Source organism: Oryx dammah, unplaced genomic scaffold, assembly GCF_014754425.2.
Source record: "Oryx dammah isolate SB20612 unplaced genomic scaffold, SCBI_Odam_1.1 HiC_scaffold_18, whole genome shotgun sequence".
Taxonomy (NCBI): domain Eukaryota; kingdom Metazoa; phylum Chordata; class Mammalia; order Artiodactyla; family Bovidae; genus Oryx; species Oryx dammah.
The window spans coordinates 102980349-103002477 of record NW_024070202.1 but is presented as its reverse complement, the minus strand read 5'-3'; the positions used below and the strand labels follow the sequence as shown (position 1 = coordinate 103002477).

At 51.4% G+C, this 22129-nt stretch overlaps 1 protein-coding gene across 1 annotated transcript; it reads left to right on the top strand.

Annotated features, from left to right (window-relative positions):
* The first annotated feature begins 1493 nt into the window (after positions 1-1493).
* Positions 1494-14958, top strand: KLRG2 (killer cell lectin like receptor G2). The gene is made up of 5 exons (XM_040259972.1): positions 1494-2629; positions 7547-7648; positions 8320-8465; positions 13247-13350; positions 13819-14958. Exons 1-5 carry the CDS (start codon positions 1834-1836, stop codon positions 13937-13939), a joined length of 1269 nt encoding a protein of 422 aa, XP_040115906.1. The 5' UTR covers positions 1494-1833; the 3' UTR covers positions 13940-14958.
* The last annotated feature ends 7171 nt before the right edge of the window (positions 14959-22129 follow it).

The window sequence follows — 22129 nt, the reverse complement described above, 5'->3', positions numbered from 1 at the left end:
GGCCAGATATGTTGACAGAAATCAAAATTACTAGTATTTTTTATTTTAAAATTCTTTGATTAGTCAGATGATACTTTCATAGTATAAGCCCAAATAAACTTATTAAATACTACATGGTAATGTAGCCAAATTATTTTAAAATGTTAACCTTAAGGTCTCTTAAGTAAAATTTTAAAAATACCAGTAGACAGATACTCCGTTGCTAATCCTTTTCATTTCTGTATCTCAGATTATTAGGAATTTTATATTTCTTTGTCTATAAAGACTTCTTTACTGTGCAGGCTGATGTTTGATAACTGTATTTATTATGTTTGCTACAGTTATCAAACAGAGCAGACATTTACATGCAGTGAAGAATTAATTAAAAATACTTTTTGATGTTTATGGAAACGGACACTTTTTTTAGTATCCCCACACTCATTGGGGATAATTTTGTTTAATTCATATTTGAAACTGTTTACATTTTATCTGATAGCAGTGTCTTCAAGGCACATATGTTTATATTAGACTTATGTTGTGATTTCTTACAAAATGCTTAACTAGTAAAACTAAAATCTTAATTTTACTCTGAAGCCTGGTTTATAGTATTCTTGAGCCATTAGTTTGACAAAGCATTAAAACGAAACTGCTGTTGCATTACTGAAAAGCTTAGATAATTGTGGCAAGGGACTTGTAGAATATAAGGTTTTTTCCTCTTCAAAAATTTTTATTTAAATTTCTTAGCATAATTTGCGGAGAAGGCAATGGCGCCCCACTCCAATACTCTCGCCTGGAAAATCCCATGGAGGAAGAAGTCTGGTAGGCTGCAGCCCATGGGGTCGCTAAGAGTCGGACATGACTGAGCGACTTCACTTTCACTTTTCACTTTCATGCATTGGAGAAGGAAATGGCAACCCACGCCAGTGCTCTTGCCTGGAGAATCCCAGGGACGGGGGAGCCTGGTGGGCTGCCGTCTGTGGGGTCGCACAGAGTCGGACACGACTGAAGCGCCTTAGCAGCAATTCCAGGGGATCTTCCCGACCCAGGGATCAAACCAGAGTCTCTTATGTCTCCTGCATTGACAGACAAGTTCTTTACCACTAGCACCACCTGGGAAGTCCTGGGGCGCTTGTTGAAAATTGGCCTCTTTATCCCCTTATGAGATTCAGTAGGTCTAGGTGGAATCCGCCAGGAATCTATATTTTTTTTAACGGTATTTAGATTACTGGTCCCGGTGAAAATACACATTTTCAAGCTTATTAATCTCTCAGTCTTTATTGAGTTCGCAGCGTGGGAGTCGGGCCTCCAGAGTAGGTGTCCCTGCGACTTCTGCCTTGGGGCGGCCTCTCAGTGTCCCGCTCCTTCCCCCACTACGCTGTCCAGATACTCAGCTCTGCTCCTTTCCACAAGCAGGCCCATTTCCTTTGGACCCGCTGATTTTACTGAGGTCCCAGGATTTCTACAGGCTTGGCCAACCGCTCTCCGCCCAAGCTATAACTCTCAAAAAGCAGCACAGTCCAGAACGCTAGAGGGAGAAATGGTTGGGGCCAGAGACAAGAGAGAGAAAAGAGTCTGAGCTCTGGGATTCCCCTTATGAGTCTGTTCCCAGCTCTGTCTTTCTGAGTGAAACCTCAGTCAGAAGGGAGCCTGAAGGGGCGTGGCCAACAGAACCCGGGCCATAGCCAATCCCAGCGGGGCTCTGGTTTGGGAGGAGGGAGTGGGTGTGGCGACAGGGAGGGGTGTGGCTTGACAAGCGACTCCTCTGGGCCAATCCCAACCCGGGAGGAGAAGCTAACCCCCTACCTGGGCCCAGGTGCGTCCCGCTCGGCATCTCTCCGCTCCTCTGCGCACAGGATGGAGGGGGCCCGGGCGGCGCGGGGGGCGTCGAGGGAAGACCGAGCCGGGGCCGAGTTCGAAATGGAGTCCTTGGAAAGCCAGGTCCCGGAGCTGGAGCAGCCGCAGGACCCCGCGGAGGAAAGGCGCCCTGAGAGTCCCGAGAACAGCTTGAGTCTGGCCCCCGCCAAAGAGGCGGCGGGCGCGGGCCAGGACCTGTCGGGCGGGAAGATGCTGCCCTCGCCTCGCCCCGCGCCCCTGCGATTACTGCCACCCAGTCTGGGCTATGGCGCCTTCCGCCGCCAGGCGTCGACCGGCCCGGAGCCGCCGTCTCCGGACCCCGTCGCGGTCGAGCAGCCCCGGGACGGCGAGACGCCTGAGACCGAGCTGATACCCAAGGCCGCGCCGGGTGAACCAGCTCCGGGAGCCTGGACTCCGGTGGAACTACAGGTGGACGTGCGCGTGAAGTCGGTGGGCACGGCCGGCGGCAGCCGCGCGCCCTCGCCGGCGCCCTCCACACGCTTCCTCACCGTCCCGGTGCCCGAGTCCCCGGGCTTCTCCCGCCACGCCTCCCCCGCGCAGAAGCTCCTGCGGCGGACCCCGTCCCCGGCAGGCACGTGGGGCCGCGGCACGCCGCCGGCCGCCGCCGGGACTGAGCGCGGCCTCGACGCCGGGGGCTGCGCCAGACAGGCGGAGGGGCGCGCAGAGTCCCCGGGCTCCCCTATGTGCCGCTGCCGCTGCCGGGAGGATGCCGTGCTCCTGCCCCACGCCGAGCTGGACGGCGACAAGAAGATGTCCCGGATCATAAAGCGCGTAGGTAAGCGCGCGGGCGCCGGGAGCAGCGCTGCCCGGTGGGGGTTGAGCCACTGGAGTGGAGGAACCCCCACTCGGTCCCTCTGGCTTAGAGCCAATAACTTTAAGGTATACGTAATTATCATTCAAATTGTTGGTAGTAAAAAAGTAAAACCACTCTTCTCCCTCCCTGACCCTCCAAGAACTTTCGCGTTCCGTCTTAGTCTGCGCAGCATCTTTGAGAAGTAGGGGTGGAAGGAATGCCCGGCGCGAGGAAGGCTTTCAGGATCACGTGACGGCGGTGGCGACCGGATAGAACTACCTACTCCTGGCTCTGGCTGGCCGACCTCTCTAGGCCCAGGGTTCCTCTTTCCCTCCCATCTATCAGGGATCACTTGGCCCCTAACAGTCATCCATTCAGCAGCTACTGCGGGGGGACAACAGGCCAGACTGGGCGGGGCGGTGGGGGGCGTGCCTCGCGGCGTGGGGGTTTGCAGGGAAAAAGAAAGATTCTAAATATAAAAATCCTGGACACGGAAGTAGAAGGGAGTGGTTGGTGAACTTGAGGGCATGGGAAAGCTTCCTTCAACTAAGAAGCTTAAGGAGTTGCGGGTGGTAGACTCCTAGGTAGAAAGCTAACAGAACAGAGACCCCGTGGAGCTAGATACAGACACATTGCTAAAAGCTTGGCCAGCCGAGAGGAAGGAGGGTCAGCTGGACAGGCTGCGAATCCCGAGGGGCTCTATGCCGGAGGTGGGGAGGTTGTTCTTGGACATGGTAGAGGTCAAGGACTCCGATCACTCAGGAACTTGTGCAGAGTTGGGTGGGAGCACACTTTATGCATGAGAAGTGTAGTCGATTTCTGGTGCTGCTGTAACAAACTGGCAGAAACTTAGAGGCTTAAAATGGCACTATTTTATTATCTTGCAGTTCTGTAAGTCTGAAATCTGATGTAGGCTCGGGGGTCTAAAGTCCAGTTATCAACCCCCGTGATCCATTCTGAGGGCTTCAGGAGATGGTTGTTTCCTTGCCTTTTCTGGTTTCTAAGGGTGATCGAGTTCCTTAGCTCGTAGTCCTCTGTATATTCAAAACCAGACAATGTCTGCTTGAAGCCTCCCACTGCCATCTTTGACTCTCCTGTCCTTCTGTCCTCCTCTTCCATTTATAAGGACCCTTGTGATTACATTGGACCCACCCAGAAATCCATCTCAAGGTCAGCAGATAAGAAACCTTAATCCCCATGTACTTGTAACCTAACATATTCCCAGGTTCCAGGGGTTAAGTCGTGGACGTCTTTGCTGCCATGCTGTGTGCTCAACTGTGTCTGACTTGTTGTAACCCCATGAACTGTAGCCCGCCAGGCTCCTCTGTCCATGGAATTTTCCAGGCAAGAATACTGGAGTGGGTTGCCATTTCCTCCTCCAGAGGATCTTCCTGACCCAGGGATTGAACCAGGGTCTTCTGTGTTGCAGGCAGATTCTTTACTGTCTGAAGGGTGGGGTAATAAGGAAATGACTAGAAAATGAGCTCTGACAGCACTGTGGAGGAAGGTTGGGACAGGCATGAGGTTGAAGGAAGGCAGACCTTAGGAGGTGATAGCAGTTGTTCAACCAGAGACGATGAAGGCCTGATCTGTGGCAGGGGTAGGAGGGAGGGTGCAAGAGGTAGGATTAGTGAGCGAGGCCACTGTGCCCATGAAGATGCGCGAACAGGAGGAGTGGGGATACCTCCCAAGTTGCTGATCTGAGTAGCAGAGTGATGGATTCACTGGGTTATCCTTCCAGAGTGGAGAATGGGGAAAGAGGTGGGGAAGAAATAAGCAGGTGCGTTTGGGAATTCCAGGCAGTGATGTCATTTAAAGGAAGAAGAGTCAGACGTCCCTGTTAAGTGGGTTAAGACTCCAAGCCCTGACTACAGGGGTCTCAGGTTCAATCCTTGATCTGGGAACTAAGATCCTGTATGCCATGCATCACCAAAGAACAAGAGGAAAAGGAGCCAGTCACAGACGGGGAAAGAAAAGTATAGGTGGTAGGAAGAGGATCAGGATACAAAGAAGCTGCAAAAGGAGAAGGTTTGAGGAAGATGTGGTCAGCAGTGTCCCGGGGAGAGGCAGACTTAGGGAGTGCTGCCACGTGGAGAAGGAAATGGCAACCCACTCCAGTGTTCTTGCCTGGAGAATCCCAGGGACGGGGGAGCCTGGTGGGCTGCCGTCTATGGGGTCGCACAGAGTCGGACACGACTGAAGCGACTTAGCAGCAGCAGCCACGTGGGAACAGAGCTCTGGGCATGAGGCAAGGAACCTGGGGGCATGAGGATGAATTTTGAGGGTATAGGGGGAAGACAGCTGACAGAAAATACTGCAGAGTGCACATAGACACTGGTGCTTTGGGCTTGCTCTCTGGGAAGTGTGGGATCAGAGAACTTTAAGGTCCCCAGCACCTGGCTGAGGCTTGGTCTGAGGGAGGCTGCCTGGATGAGCAACTCTGCGTGTGGTTTCTGCCTGCTGTGGCCTTTACCACAAGGGATCAAGCTAGTGACCTACCTCAACAACAGGGCACTGGAGGGCACAGGCTGGGGGACTTGCCCAGGCCCCCAGCACAGTAATGCTGCCACCCAGCTGTTTCATGTCTACTCCTTGTGAACCGGAGAGGGCAAAGGCCACTGTGGAGAGAGTTAGGGGACATCACTGCTTTGTCTCTTCACTGCTCTGGGGGGCAACTGTCCCAAAGGTGGCCCCATGTAAACTGAAAAATCGAAGACTCAGGGAGGGGCTTGCCTGGTGGTCCAGTGGCTAAGACTCCGAGCTCCAATGCAGGGAGCCTGGATTCAATCCCTGGTCAAGGAACTAGATCCCACATGCTGCAACTAAGACCTGGCACAAACTAATAAATATTAAAAAAAAAAAAAAAAGACTCAGGGAATGTTCTCAATGGCAGCATGCACCCCAGAAGAGAAGTCGATTTTTGCAGACAGCCTAAAACTGGGGGGACAGCTGGATCCTCGGATGGAGAATATGTCCCCTTAGGTGTTGGTTTAGAGTGACCTCATCTGGTCCCAAGGCTGATAGGTGTCTCTATTCTGTGCTCCATGGGCCCTTGTGCTGCCCAGCTCAGCATCCCTCTTGTGAGTATCCTCAGGATTCCCGAGTCCCGCGGGGCATGGCTGGTGACAGCCTACATCTCACCAAATCTCCAATACCTGGCAGGGCTCTGTGAATCTATACTCAACGGATGGCACTAACTGCAGAGTGTGAGCACGTGCCAAGAACGCTTCCTCCCCAGCCCTGTCGGGGCAGGAGAGCCACAGCTGGAACCCGCTGGTTAGACAACCATCACATCAGGGAGGAACCAGAGCCCTGCCCCTGCCCTCCGGCTGTCCTTACTCTGGAGAAAACAAAAGGGCCTGGCAGTCTGCGATGGCATGGTGGGGGGAGGTGAGGGACATTCAGAGGAAGAATGTTCTGAGTGTCTGGAGGAAGTGGAGCCTAGAGAGTGGTGTCTAAGCATGCTTGAGCTCAGCCAGAGGGACAGAGGCCACCGGCCTCAGTGGCAGGAGCCCTCTGAGTCCTCTGGCAAGTTTTGTATTTGAAAGTGTGTATTTTAGTTTTTATGATGTCCCTCGGCTGCCCCAGGTGAATAAACTCTGAGTCCTCCCAAACCGGCTTTACCCCAGCTGTGGGATTTGACTACAGGAGGAAGCCTGTGGTGTTTCAGTTGTGGGTTGGGAAAGGTAGTCAAAATATAGAGGCTGGATGACAGTGGATGGGCCGGGAAGAAAAGCAGCACAGGGTGTGACATCAGAGATGTCAATACCAGATACAAAAAGGGAATCAGACGGTGGGTATATACAGTGTATGTAGTTTTTCTTTTTTTAATGGAATTGGTTTTTTCAAAATAATGAAATATTTGCCACAGACTTACTTCTGCTGTTCTAGATTTTGGGAAATATGACTGATTTCTTAAGACTCTCACACCAATTATGCGGCATTCCTGACCCACATCCCCAAGGTCTGGGTAGGTCCGGGGCCCCCTGCAGCAAGATGTTTTTGCTCTGATTGATTTCACACCTGAGTTGTGGCCGAGGTCCCATCCTGAGTGCTCAGTGACTTCAGATGCGCGTGCCTGTCTAGGTGGAAAGCTGCTTACAACTATCGATGTCTGTGAGCAAGCCTTGACTCTGTTTTGTTCTCCAGGTGTTCCCCTCTGGCCTCCCCAGTTAGTCTGTCTATGGGGTAGAAGGTGACCTCTGAACATGTTCTGAGTCCTTCCTCCTTCCTGGAGTGTCCCCTGTCTTCCTTTCCCCTCTGCAGCCTCTTTCCAGCCATCTGGTCTCCTGGTCCCTGAGCGGCTGACTGCTCACATTTGTCTAGTGCTCTGCAGCCTGCTAAGCACTCTTTGCCTGATGCTTCATCAGTGGTCTCCAGTGACCTGGAGCGAGGGAGCAGAGGCAGGTGTGACTCCAACATTAAAATGGGAAAACTCCAAGAACACTTGAGGGTCCCATGGAGTCAGGACTTCAACTTGAATTGGAGGGTCTGTTGAACTTTGAATCTAGCCCTGGGCCCTCTCTCCTGTGGAATTTTATCTCCTGGCATCTTTGCCTGTCCCATTAGCAACCTGAGCGCAGGGACCTTGCCCCCTCCTTGTGCTGTTGGTGCCTTGCCTCTCGTGCACATCAGGTGCCCCGTTAATGGTTGTTAGCCACTTAACTCTCCCACTTGAAGAGAATCTCTTGTCTCCTAGTTACTTAAGAAGTGGAATATCTTCTAGCAGTTTTCTCCCAAATATGGAGTTTGGACCTAAATTGAATGGTTTATCCTGGTGTTATGGGCCAAGGGGTGGGTGCTGAGGTGGGTGTGATGCTCTTGTAGGATTCAGCATGGTCCTGAGTTGCGATAATATCCTAACCTGTGTCTCCTGGTGTCCCCCACCCCCCCTCCCAGGGCTGCCCATGTACATGAGGTCCCTGCGCTGGGCCCTGGCAGTCATGGCCGTGCTCCTGGTGGTGTTGGCGATGGCCGTTGTGGCCCTGGCCTCGAAAACAGGTGTGGAACTTCTTCCCCACCCTCACCTCTCTCCTCCCCCTCCCCAATCCCCTTTCCTCCCCTGCTCCACCGGCAGGGTGTCTAGCCCTTCCAGCTTCTTTGTGAAGTTAGTAAAAGACATCCCAGGGACTTCCCTGGCAATCCAGTGGTTAGGACTTCGCCTTCCAACGCAAGGAGTACAGGTTCAGTCTCTGATTGGGCAGCTAAGCTCCTACGTGCCCCGCGGCCAAAAACCCCAAACATGAAACGGAAATAATATTGTAACAGATACAATAAAGACTTTTAAAAATGGTCCAAATCCAAAAAATCTTTTGAGAAAAAAAAAGAAGAAGAAGAAAAAGACACCCCCCTGGGCAGATGCACAAAGATAGGGGGCTTAGTGAGCAAAGGTAAGGAATTAGAACCCCTTCCCGGTGGATGCAGCTTGTGCCTAAGCCTTCCAGGGACCTGCCCCGCGCTCCGCCCCACCGTGCTCATCCCGCCCCACCGTGCTCATCCCGCCCCCGTGCTCGCCCCGCCCCCCCCGCCCCCGCCCCGTGCTCGTTTCCCTCTCCCCTTCCAGGCTCGCCAGCTCCATGTCTCTGCACCTGCCTCCTGATATTTGAACCTCCATACCAACCCTGAGCTCTGTACAGTTTACTCTGTGCTCACCTCCGGTCTCCGTGCTGCAGGGATCAGATGCCGACCATGCCCCCAGGGCTGGATGTGGTCCGAGGGGCAGTGCTACTACCTCGCTGCCGAAGCCGAGGCCTGGGAGACCAGCCAGGCTTTCTGCTCAGCCCACCACGCTACCCTCCCCCTGCTGAGACACACCCAGGTGAGAAGAGGGGAGGTGGGCAGGGGAGGGGCATGAAAAGTACTGAAAGAAAGTATACTAATTTTTATCACTGGAGCCACAAGTGATTATTTTTCTTCTTTCCAGCTTTTTGGAATGTTCTAGGTGTTCCACAAATAGTATGCTCTAGAAGTAGGGGGAAATGGTAGAGGAATGGTAGCCCAAGAGATCAGAATATAATGATTTCTGCCGGACCCAGCCCAGCTGGGTCTGCAAAGTGAAGGCCAGTGGGAACTTGGTGGGTCCCTAGAGAGTGCCTGGAGCTGATGGGGGGTGGAGGGTGAACTGGGCAAGGACTTAGCAGCCCATCTCTTGAGACCCACTCAGAGCAGCAAGTGTCATCAGAAAACTGGTGAAGCAAAAGGTCCCTGCCCTCCAGCCTCACATCAGACAGGTTTGGTCCACAATGACTTTGGATGTCACCTGAACAAACGGCCTTCCTGTGACTGGGGTCCTCCAAGAGGGGAGATAGGCTGAACTACCCCAATTGCAAATGGATCTTAAATTCTTTTAAAACTTAGCACATAGGATCAATCATTTGTGACACAAGTATATATAATCAGAAAATATATCACAAAGTTTCGATAAGCTTTTTTCAAAAAGGAACTTCCAAAATGCCCTTTGCAAAAAGACCAACGTGAAGACTTGGGTCTCAAGCAGTTAAAATCCTCAGTATGATGGTTGTGGAGTTCTAGAATTCTCCTGAGTTCTGGACAAGGGCCAGAAGCTGCAGGAGGCACCGAGACAGGGGTGGAAAAGAGCAGCTGAGGACAGGCCAGCGGCTGGTAGAGGGGCTGGGCTGGCTGGCAAAGGCTGGGCTCACTAGTTGGGAGGCATGGACCCCTGGGACACGCCAAAGTGCCAGTAGTACACAGAGCCCGACATAGCCACAGCTCCTCTTCCTCAAGAGGTTAAGAGGAAAGGAGAACATTTCAGTGCTTCACAGGTGGCACTAATGGTAAAGAACCCGCCTGCCAATGCAGGAGACACAAGATGCACAGGTTTGATCCCTGGGTCAGGAAGATCCCCTGGAGGAGGGCATGGCAACCCACTCCAGTATTCTTGCTTGGAGAACCCCATGGACAGGGGAGCCTGGCGGGCTACAGTCCACAGGTTGCAGAGAGACACGACTGAGGCAACTTAGCTTGCACACATGTGCCATCAATCATTAGATTCACTAGCCACTGGTTTAAGATCAGCTGGGTTCCCAGGGGTGAGGAATTTCAGTTCAGTTCAGTTCAGTTGCTCAGTCATGCCCGACTCTTTGTGACCCCGTGAACTGTAGCCCGCCAGGCTCCTCTGTCCATGGGGATTCTCCAGGCAAGAATACTGGAGTGGGTTGCCATACCCTCCTCCAGGAGGTCTTCCTGACCCAGGAACCGAACCCAGGTCTCCTGAATGGCAGGCTGATTCTTTACCATCTGAGCCACCAGGGAAGCCCCCCAGATTTTTAGAATTTACTTTTCTCTCTGCTGCTGCTGCTAAGTCGCTTCAGTCATGTCTGACTCTGTGTGACCCCATAGATAGCAGCCCACCAGGCTTCACTGTCCCTGGGATTCTCCAGGCAAGAACACTGGAGTGGGTTGCCATTTCCTTCTCCAGTGCATGAACGTGAAGTCGCTCAGTCGTGTCCGACTCTTTGCAACCCCATGGACTGCAGCCTACCAGGCTCCTCTGTCCATGGGATTTTCCAGGCAAGAGTACTGGAGTGGGGTGCCATTGCCTTCTCTGACTTTTATCTCTAAACAGTGCTTTTCTCACACCACAATTTTCGCTAACAATGGGAACAGGTTAGTGGAGTCTGAGCTGCAAGGAATGGAATGGGTGGAGCTGGGTGGGGAAGGCCCAGGGAGAGAGCCAGATGGCCTGGAGCTAAGACAGGGAAGGGTAGGATCACCTTGGCAACGCCAAGCATCAGATGAGGTCATGTATGTTGGGATCCGACAGGAAGATTTACACACCACCCAGCAGACTGGAGATTCTTCATTTAATGAGTGTATACTACACGCCCTTGGCTTTGTGGACATGATCTCAGGCCTCATTGCAAACATCTTCCCACTTTACAGAGGATCACACTGAAGCTCTGAAAAGTCAGGGAACTTGCCTAAGGTCAAGTAGCTTGCAAGTCACAGAACCAGAATTTGAGTAAGGGGTGGCCAGGCCCCATAGCGCTCCTCTGCAGTGATAGCCGCCTTCTCAGCACTGGAAGAAGCTCCAAGATCTGGTGATTAGGCAGTGACTGTTCCCAGGAGGTTGGGGCTGGGCAGCAGGAGCCCGTCTGCTGCAGCCACAGTTGTGAGATGCTTAGGGTGCCCTGCCCTCTGACTCACAGCTCAAAGCCAGCCCAGGTTCATTCTCATCCCCTCCAAAGCTCCCACCCAGCCCTGCCCCTGGGCCCCAGCCAGTGGAGTCCAGTCTAGTAATGGCTGTGTGTGCCTTGTACAGTCTGGTCTTCTGGTCTTTGGGGTTTCAGAAGGGGTGAGGTTGTCACCCCTCAGTCTGGAAGTTCTTTTAGGTTCCTCTCCCAGCTGTTGACCAGCTGATGTTCCTGAAAGGGGTGGGTGGGGGATGGGTCTGCACCAACACCTCTGGGTGCAGGGCTGGCCTCACAGCTTGCATGTTATCTGTGGCCCTTGCTGGTTATTGGCAGGGACATGGGGGTTGGGGGGTTGCATTTTATTGGGCTGGTCTGCTGTGTGCTGGGCTCTCACTGTCAATGATCAATAGGGCAGGCCCCCAGTCCTCACCAAGTTCACTGATACAGAAAACTGATGAGTTCAGTGTCTCACACCACACTCCAAACTATGAAGGTTGTAGTGATCCAGGGGAGGGGTTCAGTGCAGTGTCCGTACAGAAAGTCACCTTTAAACTGAGACCTGAAGGACAAATAGTGTCATCAAGGGGGCAAGCATCATTCTGTGCTTCCTTTCCGTGGGTTTTATTTTTTTGGTCATGCTGCACAGCCTGTTGGATCTTAGTTCCCCTACCAGGGCTTGAACCTGTGCCCTCTGCAGTGAAAGTGCAGAGTCTTAACCATAGGACCGCCAGGGAAGTCCCCATGCTTGCTTCCTAATCCCCAGGGTCAAACATAGAACTTTTGTCTCTGTCATCCTGAACACTGGTAGAGAGGAACTAAGCCTATGTCAGATGTGTGCCAGGCCACTTCCTGTCATCACTAACGTGTGTGCTGCTCAGCATGGTGAGCGCCATGGGCTTGCTGGCATGGTCTGCTTTTTCCCACTTGGCATGACTTCATATTTACATTTTCTTGCCTAACTGCGTCTTCGGTGTGCCTGTCATCTTTAAGAGCACTGTAATTTTCCATCATGTTGATATCCCATAATTTGCCTAGTTATTTCCTGACTGCTGAGCATTTGGGTGGTTTCCATTTTATCTTTATAAATAGCAGCAGGAAATTTTGAGAACGTTCATTTTCTCTTTCTGTTCTTGGATTTCTTCCCCAAAGTGGAATTACCCATCTGAGCAATAGGCACCATGATACCGCTCTTGTGACATAGCACAGTGTATGTTCTGCAAAGACTGGGCTGGTATGGACAGCTGCCCCACCCCTCCACATTCCAGTTCCCTACACCAGGGCTTAGGACATGGAAACATCTTTTTTTTGAGTTGAAGATTTTTTTTTAAGTTGGAGGATAACTGCTTTACAATGTTGTGTTGGTTTCTGCCATACTACAGCGTGACTCAGCCATAAATATACAAATATCCCCTCCCTCTTGAGCCTCTTTCCCACTCTGCCCCCTCAACATTTTTAAACACGGGTTTTTTTGCTTTAATTCATTGCTAAAAACATGACATTGAGGACAAATATTTAAAAGAAAAAAGCATCTCCAACAGCTCTCTGCATATCCTTATTTTGGTTTTTGTTGTTCCTCGTGTGTCTGTGTCCAGGGGTGTACAGTGTTTTTCATTCTTAGAATCAGGCCACAACTTTAATTCAGCTTTTTCATGGATTCTAACCTCTCACATACTATAACTTTTCCCCATGTTGTCCCATGGATTTCATACTCACCCTTATTGTTAATGGTCTTTCTTTAAAACATGTTTGTTATTACTGATTTTGGCTGCACTGGCTCTTCATCGTGGAACACAAGCTCTGGAGCATGAGGGCTCTGTAGTTGCGGTTCTCAAGACTTAGTTGCTCCTTGGCACGTGATATCTTAGTTCCTCAAACCAGGGATCGAACCCTCGTCCCCCCGCATTGGAAGGTTCTTACCCACTGCACCCCAGGGAAGTCCCCTTTAGCGGTCTTTACAATACTTCCCGAGTGAATGTAATGTAGTTTATTCTTCTTGCTGGCAACTGCGGTGTTGACCATCTGTTCCCTGACCACCTCTGCAGCCTCCCGCCCAGCGAGGCTGCTTGCTGTCTGTCACCTGGATTTCTCTGTAGGCTCCCAGCTTTCCCCACGCCTTTCACCATCTTCTCAGAGCTTCCTTGTTTCTCTGTCTGCTCAGTACCCATCGTGCGTTGCTTGTGGGGATGGAGGATCACATCCGTTCTCCCCTTGAAGGCTGAGAGGGGATCGCCCCCATTTCTGGTCCCCAGCCCTGAGCACAGTGCCTGTCAACCAGCAAGCGTCCAGTACAGCTTCCCACTTCCTGGCATTTGGGGAGGAGTCACGTCTCTGGCTTGGGGAGCTGGGAACTTGTGGAAGCTGGGGTGGGGGGATCGGACAGGGGGATGGAGCCCGGGTGAGCTGTCCCAGTGACCCGAGAAGATGACCCGCTGCTTTCCTCCCTCAGGATTTCCTGAGCAGACACCCGGTCACCAAGTACTCCTGGGTGGGAGCCCGACGAGGACCCCAGGGCTGGCACTGGATCGACGGGACCCCCCTGCCACCCCAGATGTGAGTGACTGTGGCTGGCCCCTCTGTCCCGTTTGCTAGTACTGGCCCCCTGTGTGACCAGCGTGGCATCACAGCAGCACCAGAGGACCCGGAAGCCTTCCCCTTCACCTGTCCCCAGGTTGAGTCCTCTCCCACCCCCCGCCCCTCCTCCACCCCCTCCTAGGATGGGTATCTCAGTTTCACTTAGTCCCCATCATGCCATCCTTTGGGTCCCCCATGCATTTGCCCAAGAAGGACTGTCACCCTCTTCTCTGGATAAGGGGTGTGCCTCTCAGGTTTGGTGGTTTGCCCAGGGCCACCCAGCTGACACCTGGGGCAGGAGTAGGTGTGGCCTCCTGGCTCTTGCCCCAGGGCTCTTTCCCTGACCCCGGCTCCGGGCGGCGAGCCCAGCAGTACACAGGCAGCGGCCGCACAGGCCAGGAGGGCCCATCCTCCTGAAGGCCTCTCCATCCTCTCACCCTTCCCCAGGGTCCCAGAGGAAGACCAGGACCAGCCGGATCTCGAGTGCGGGCGCCTGGAGGGAGGCAAGCTGGTGGCTTCGGACTGTGCCTCTCCCAGACCCTGGGTCTGTGCCAAGGGCACCAAGTGACTTAGGTTTCTGCCCGCCCTGAGTCTGCTGGGGGATTGTGGCTCCCCGGGGAGGCCAGGTTGAGAGCTGGGGCAGCCTCCTCCCTGGACCGGGTGCCCAGGTCTCCCCGCTCGGTGCTCAACAGTCCTGCCTCAGCGAACCAGGGAGTGTGTCCCGGGGCAGTGGGGTCCGCAGGAGAGGAGAGCCGCCGTGGCCCCGAGGCTGGGCCCCCGCTGGATCTCCAGCTGCTGAAATGCATTTGCTGTGACCTTGTGCTTTTTTTTAAAAAGCATTCTAAGCCTGTTTCTCCCTCGTTAAACCAGCCATTCCCCATTCTCACGTACCTGCCGCCTCACAGGCATGTGCCCTTTCCAAGAGGAACAGAGAGAACTCACAGGTGATCCCAGCCTCGGTTCTCCTCGAACCCACAGAGGAGGCTCCTATTTCATGCCCGGGATTTGGCAGCAATGATGTCATTGCTATAAAGACCCTTTCCAGGTGGTCAGACACACCCACGCACCCACAGCGTGGGGAGGATGGGGCAGGAGAAAGGGGCGCCCCAGAGGAGAGAGGAAGCAGGTCCCATCCCTGCCCCGGGAGCAGGCAGAGAGTACGGTTCTTTGTGCAGACCAGCATCGGTGGGTTGCTGGCGGGGCATCCACCCAGATGATGCCAGAGGCTGAGAGGATGTGGCGAGGACAGAGCCATCCAGGTAGGGGGAACCCAGGGAGCACCCCCTCTTGGTTGGTGAAGCTGCTGCAAAGCTTGGGGTCTGAGTGAGAAAAAGGAATCAGAAATGTGGGGAGGCGAGAGGCAGCCCTGGAGCGGGACACGGCCTGGAGATGCTCCCCAGTTGTGGTTCAGTGAGGGGTCTTCGGGTTGAAAGGCATGGCAGCAAAGTTGGGGGAAGAGAGAGAGTGTGTGTGCGCACACGCACACAGGCTCATTCAGTTGAGTCCGGCTCTTTGAGGCCCCGTGGACTATAGCCCACCAGGCTCCTCTGTCCATGGGATTCTTCGGGCAAGAATACTGGACTGAGGGGTGCCATTTCCTCCTCCGGGGGGGATCTTCCCAACCCAGGGATTGAACCGACGTCTCTTGCACCTCCTGCATTGGCGGGCAAACTAGCACCACCTGGGAGGCCCTTCTGGGCTGGAGAGGCTTCTCCAAAGGAAAGAAACTGCCTGCCCTGCTTATGGTGCCTATCAGGTGCAAACCAGCCTTCCTCTAAAGGCAGGCAGGCCCGGTGCCCACACTCCTCAGAGAAAGCTCTACTGGTCGAGTTAAACTAAGAACCTGTACAGAGTGTGTGGCTGCCTGGGAGAAGGGTGAAGAGCCGTGAGAACACACCTGATGATCAATAAAAATCTTAGAAACACGCTGGTATTTCTCATGACTTCCTTCCAACTACAAATTAGTCCAGAGCTTGACGTGTCCTAGTTTAACTCTCTTCGGAGCCCTTCTCAGCAAACATTCTGGCGTTGTCAGGCTGGTTTCATGTCAGTTTCAGGGTCATCACCGGCTTGGAGCCCTCTGGGCTCAGTGCCACTTAGGATCACCTGCGGTGCTTAAAGGACCCAGGTACCCAGGGTGGGTGGTGTGGTGCTGCGGTGTAGAAACCTGAGAATTTCTCAGCTTCAGTGGGTAAGCTGCTGCTGCTGCTGCTGCTAAGTCGCGTCAGTTGTGTCCGACTCTGTGCAACCCCATAGACGGCAACTCACCAGGCTCCGCTGTCCCTGGGATTCTCCAGTCAAGAACACTGGAGTGGGTTGCCATTTCCTTCTCCAATGCATGAAAGTGAAAAGTGAAAGTGAAGTCGCTCGGACTCGACCCCATGGACTGCAGCCCACCAGGCTCCTCCGTCCATGGGATTTTCCAGGCAAGAGTACTGGAGTGGGGTGCCATTGCCTTCTCCGTCAGTGGGTAAGGAAGGAGAGTAAACAAGTGAAGTTTGATCTACTAAAGTAGGAACCTCCTAGTTACTGTCCAAAGTTGGCAAACCAAGGAATAGCAGTGTACAGTTGTTTAGAATTATGGATAAAGTACTGGAAGAAATGGGCTTCCCTGGTGGCTCAGCTGGTAAAGAATCTGCCTGCAATGCAGGAGACCTGGGATCGATTCTGGGGTTGGGAAAATCCCCTGGAGAAGGGAAAGGCTACCCACTCCAATATTCTGGCCTGGAGAATTCCATGGACTGTACAGTCCATGGGGTCACAAAGAGTCAGAAAGGACTGAGTGACTTTTACTTCACTAGATGAAATGGCAAAAATCATTTCAGATGGTCACCTTAAAACTATTTGATGGTGACAGATGTCATGAGAATACTTGCCTTGAGGCAAGGCAGTATTAACTGGACAAGGTGCCAGTGAGTATTTGAGGATGCTGGAATGGTCTGGATCTTGATGTGGGTGAGGTTAGGTGGATACATGTGTAAAAATTCATCAAGCTGTACATTTAAGGTTAGAAAGCTTAAATGTCTAAGGAACAGGAGTGAGATTACAAGGGGACTGATGTTTGTTCTTTTTTGTAAATATACATCCTTTAGTACTATTAACATAAAACCATATTCACTTCAAAAAAAAAAAATACTGTGTTTGGGACTTCCCTGGAAGTCCAGGAGTTAAGACTCCCAGCTTCCCCTTTGAGGACTCAGGTATGATCTCTGGTTAGAGAACTAAGATCCCTCTTGCTGTACCATGCAGCCAAGAAATAAAAAAATTAATTAAAACAACCCGTATTTGTGTACTACTTCGATAAAAAGAGAAATTGAAACATTTAAAAGGTCAAAAAGATTCTGATGTGATTCTGGCTTGAGAACTACTAGTTTTAGAAAGGGTTCCTGTGACTGGAACGCCTTTTCTTACAACCTGTAATTATCTCTTACATCAAGATACGTTTTCCCAAGTTTCAGCCTCACCTCACCTTCAGAGCGTGTTTCCCTTTCTACTAAACAGAAGCTGGGAGAGTCACACAGCAGGTTGGTCTGCATGGAATTCCTCTTGAGTAATTTTTCTAGGCTCTTTTCCCACCAGGCACTGCCAACTGCTATTGTTTGAAATCCACACTAGTAACGCTGCCACCAGCACCCACTTGTTTCTTGGAGCTTTGGAGAACAGCCTCTGACACAGGCTGGCCCAGCAGGTCACAGCAGCCTCTGCGGTACAGCTCAGAGGCCACCTCGCTTGTGGAAGTCACCTGTGTGCAGCACACACAACTCATCCTGAGATGGGCAGAGGGTGGGTATCGACTCCCAAGTCAGGTTTTTACCAGCTTTCCTGGTGAGACACACTGTCTAAAAGAGTCCATATTATCCCCAGGAAAAGTATATTTTGTCAACTTCATTGAGGTATAATTTGCAAAGAAGAAAATAACCTCATCTCAAGGGTACCTTCTGGGACTACCCTGGGTGGTCCAGTGGTTAAGAATCCACTGCAGGGAGCATGGGCTTGATCCCTGGTCAAGGAACTAAGATCCTGCAGGTCTTATGATGTGGCCAAAAATAAAAAATAAAGAGGGTAACTTCTGAAGACTATAGGCACCCAAACCACTGCCAGTCAAGACATGGAGTAGTTCCAACACTCCAGGAAGTTCCCTCATGTCTGTTTGTGGTCAGTGCTCTCTTTCCTGACCTCCAGCCCCAGGCAAACTGAAGTTTAGCTTGTTCTGGGATTTCACATAACAGTACTGTACATTATGTACTCTGTGTGTGAGCTTCTTTAGCAACAGCACAAGGTTTTAAAGACATGTTCAGGTTGCCACCTTTACTGATAGAGGAGTTCCTTTCTTTGTAGGGATACTTCAGAATCTGTTTATCATCTCTCTAGTTGGCTGTCTCCAGTTTACGGCCATTATGAATATAAATATACATTCAAATATAAAGTCTGTGTGTGGAAGGAGGCTGTCAATTTTCTTGGATATCTAGGAGTAGGGTTACTGGGTTGTATGGTGCAGGTGTGTGTGCAGGCAAAGGAATCATCGGGGATACTGGGCTTCTCCCTATAAGTGCCAACCTCCTACCGCCACCATGGAGCAGCCATGTGGTCTGGCAGTGACGCCAGTTTGCAGGTGGAAGTGAGCAGCAATAACCTGGGAGGCACCTGATACATCTAAGCCTAACGTACGCCGTGTGGTCCCAGCCCTCTGGCCAGTGTTTGGTTCAGGAGTCCAGACGGAAGTCAATTAGGGGTGTCATTAACTCTATCCACTTTGCTTGGTTTTCCAAATGGGAACTTGACTCAGTTGGGCCATAGACCTAAGCAAAGATGGCCTTGCTCTTTACAGACACAGGAGCAATGGTTTTGAAACCGTAGATGATGATTGATCAAATCTATTTCACCTGTCTCCACTATTCAAGGACACTTGGGTGTCCTCTAAAGCAGCAGGTAGCCTGAACAGTGTCTGCCTGGGTTATTTTCCAGGACCTTGGAGCCTCAGCTAAGCTGGTTAAGGCTGGATGGAACCACCCACCCTCCACCTCCGCCAGCGTGAGTGGGTGCCGGCTCCCACAACCTCCTTGTAGCTTCATTATGCCTGCGCATAGCAGGATTCCTGCCCCTCTTTCCAGTCTCCTCTCCCCATCCCTCACCAGCTCTGCCTCTTCGTCATCCTATACATACACTGAGCCCCTCCCTTTCCGGGAGTCAGATTCAAGATCTGTTTTCCCATCTCCTCTCTTGGCTGGAATAAACCCTTTCTTTGTCCCCAAACTCGGCATCTCAGTGTTTGGCTCTCTGTGTGATGCGGCAGGACAAAGCTGACTGGCTAACACATTTGTGGAGCCAGGTAGGAGGGCAAATACAGGTGGACTTTATGCTTGTTGGCCCTTGGCTGGTACTGAGAGCCCGCGGACGGGTCCAAGCACCTGCCTGGTCCACTTGTTCCAGGACCTCACCTGAATCTCCCCTGCCAGATGCCACCAATGTTTCATTTCACAGCAGCTGGTTTGGAAGATGTCTTGTGGGTGAGTAACAGCATCAGAGAAATCCAGCCGTGCTTAAACCATCCGATAATCCTGACCAGGTCATGGGCTGGGGGCCCGTCTACCAGGAAGGATTCTGGCAGACAATACAAAAGGTCACAGCTGCTGAGGTACCCTCTACCTGCGTTGGAGGCTAGGGGTTTTTGGTTGCTGATCTTCTTTGTTTGGGTCTTCTCTGTCCATCTTCATCTGATTGTTTCAGTTGTTCAGAATTGCCTGCTGGGGGGACTTCCCTGATGGCTCAGTGGTAAAGAATCTGCCTGCCAATGCAGGGGACACAGGTTCAAGCCCTGGCCTGGGAGGATCCCACATGCAGTGGAGCAATTAAGCCTGAGCACCCCAGAGCCTGCGCCCCACAACTGGAGATGTCAGCGCAATGAGAAGCCCGTGAACAACATACAGTAGTTCCCGCTCTCTGCAGCTAGAGAAAGCCCATGCGTGCACCAATGAAGACCCAGTCCAGCCAAAAATAAGTAAATAATAAAAAAGAGTTGAGACTTGGGGATTGAGCTTGGTAATGGCAGCAAAGACCCTTAGGAAGACTTCATTACTGGGACCACCTGGAAGCAAAGCCCCTTCAAAACGGGAAGTACTCAGTTCTCCCTTGCAGCCCTCTAGGCTGCATTTTCCAAAATTGGGCGACTTTCAGGTATGAATCCATGGAAAAGAAAGTGATAGTAGTTTTTGGTAACACAGCATGACCACAATATCCTGTAGACTCCTGAGCAAAATGGCCTGTAAATAGATCCTGCATTTACAATATCCCTCTGCAACTGGATTTACTTTGTAAATGAGAAGAAAAATGGGATGAAGTACCTTAGGTACAGTGATTGTATCAGAATAAACCTGTACAAAGATGTCAGGTTATGGTCCAACAGGAAGGGAAGGCAGAGAAACCTGTTTTACTTAATCCTAGTGGAAGGTGGGGTTTGCTGTCGACCCTACGCGAGGCGGCTGCTCTTTCCACTGTCTGAGCACAGCCTCAGGCTTGGGGCCCTCCGGTCTCACAGGAGTGATCTCGCCCTTCTCATACCTGTCACTTGACTGGGCCAGGGAGCTATGCAAACTCAGGTGGGGCAATATCCAACAAGGCAAGTCCCCACTGGGGATGTGAATGCTGAGACCTGGCAGCCAATGGGAATGATCTGGGTCCAGTCTTGCTTTCAACTTCAATTTAATTGGAAGAATATGCCAACTTATAGAGACTAAGCAAAGAGAATGGAAGAATTCTTTTTTCATTAAAAAAAAAAATTTTTTTTTTTAAAACTCCAAATCCGACCTGGGCAGATGTTCAGAATTCATTCAATACCCTTCTCATTTCAGATCGCAGAATGGTGCTGGATAAAACTCATGAGGAGGCAGTAATGTGGGCCTGGCAAGCTGGCGTGGGAGGCTGTGAGCCTGGCTATGTCAACAGCGGATGCTAAATGGGATGTGAATGCTGGGGATAGGCCAAAACTTGAGATTGATTCAAAGAGGGATGTGCAAATGAAGAAACTTTAAAAGTACAAGAGATAAACAGAACCCAAAAGAAGGTCTTTCAGAATTTCTAGCAAGGGTCTTCAAACAAAGCTTAGAGGCATTATACAGATACAGACGCTGAGGCCCCAGAGAATCTAAAGGTGGTTAGTAAGACTTATTGGTGAGAGTGCCCCCTCCCACTTCCACCATACACAAAAAATGGAGGGTGCTCTTGGAATGCCTGTGTCTTAACCTGTTGAGATTGCCTGCAGTTTCTAATGGCAGGGCAGGCTCAGAAGGGAACAAGAGGATGAAACAGGCCACTCTGTCTTCACAGAAGGAAGAGCTGGACCAAGGAGAAGACCCTACAAGGGACTCGGCAAAAGGTAGGAGGCCCCAAGCTTCTGCATAAATGAATGGGGCAATCAATAGTGAGGCCTCTGGGACTTCCCTGGCAATCCAGTGGTTAAGACTCCACACTTCCACTGCAGGGGGTATGGGCTTGATTCTTGGTCGGAGAACCAAGATCCTACATGCCACAGAGCACAACCAAAAAAAAAAAAAAGACACCCCCCGCACCACTGTGCATATTTCAAACAGGAGGGACCCCAGAATAGATTGTGCCATCCTAAGGAAGACTCTGGAAGAAGGTAAAACAAGTGGCACACCAGACGGCTGAGATAGCTGAGAACGATAGGGACCAAGAACCCCAAGGGCTCCCCTAATTCCTGCCAATTCCCAGCATGTAGAACCTCGCAGGACTGACAGTAAGAAATCAATTTTTTGGACTTTCTGATCAATATGGGGGCCACTTACTCTGTTTCAAATATCTAGCTTTGAGACTATGTTCATAACTAAGGTGTCTGGAGAAATTTTGAAAAGGCTGGTCTCTAGTCTCTAGACAGTCAGATGGGGAAGATTCATGTGAAGCAGCTACGATTTTTTTAAGTCACATAGATTGTGGGTTCTTCATTCCCCAACCTGGGATTGAACCGGGGCCCTTGTCAGTGAAAGTGCCAAGGATCTAACTGGTGCCTGGACTAGCGCCTCCCCGAAGCAGCTATGTGCTCTGCAGCACGTGGAATATTCCCAGACCAGGGATTGATCCAGTGTCCCCTGTACTAGCAGGCAGAAGTTCCCCAGGAAACTCTTAAGAGGAGACAAAGAATCTCTACCCTGGAATCTTAGAAGGGTAAACATCTAGAAGATCAGTGCCATCCTTGCTGGACTGGACCTTCTGAGGAACACAATGGGAAAGAGAGACCCTGCTGCAGAAGGGAAACAAACCTCACCCAGAGTCACTCAAACCTTGTCTGGTTCCATACTCCTGACACTGACTTCTCTGAATGGGCAAGTGAGTCCCTAGCAGATCTTAAGTTGCCTTCCAGAAAGAAGCTGTGAGGAAGAAACTGGCTGGCTTTGGTTAAATAAAATTCTCCAGAAGGTAAGTTACTTAAATAACTTGTTAGGTCACCAGAATGACTGTTCTTTCGTCTTTTTGTACTTTTGACCTCCCGGGCTTGGAAGAACAATGATTAGGGTTTCTCAGACTCTGGCAAAAGCAGGTACTCTCTCTGTTGGATATGTTACCCCAAACCTTTTTCTATATTTGATCATGCTGACCCCTTAGTTATGCCTGTCAGCAATTTCCCACCACCTCTACCTTCACTGACACTTAGGATATAGAGCCCTCAGATGTTAACGTCCGGTTGGACTACTGAACCCAATTTCCAGCCCCCCGGAAGCTGAAACTCGGTCCTCTCCTTGTGTCC

What these genes read in the sequence shown, in the direction of transcription:
- KLRG2 (XM_040259972.1), top strand. Translation starts at nt 1,834, where the DNA reads ATGGAGGGGGCCCGGGCGGCGCGGGGGGCGTCGAGGGAAGACCGAGCC. An exon ending in CCCTGCTGAGACACACCCAG is followed by an intron (nt 8,466 to 13,246) that starts GTGAGAAGAGGG and finishes TTCCTCCCTCAG; the next exon opens with GATTTCCTGAGCAGACACCC. An exon ending in ACCCCCCTGCCACCCCAGAT is followed by an intron (nt 13,351 to 13,818) that starts GTGAGTGACTGT and finishes ACCCTTCCCCAG; the next exon opens with GGTCCCAGAGGAAGACCAGG.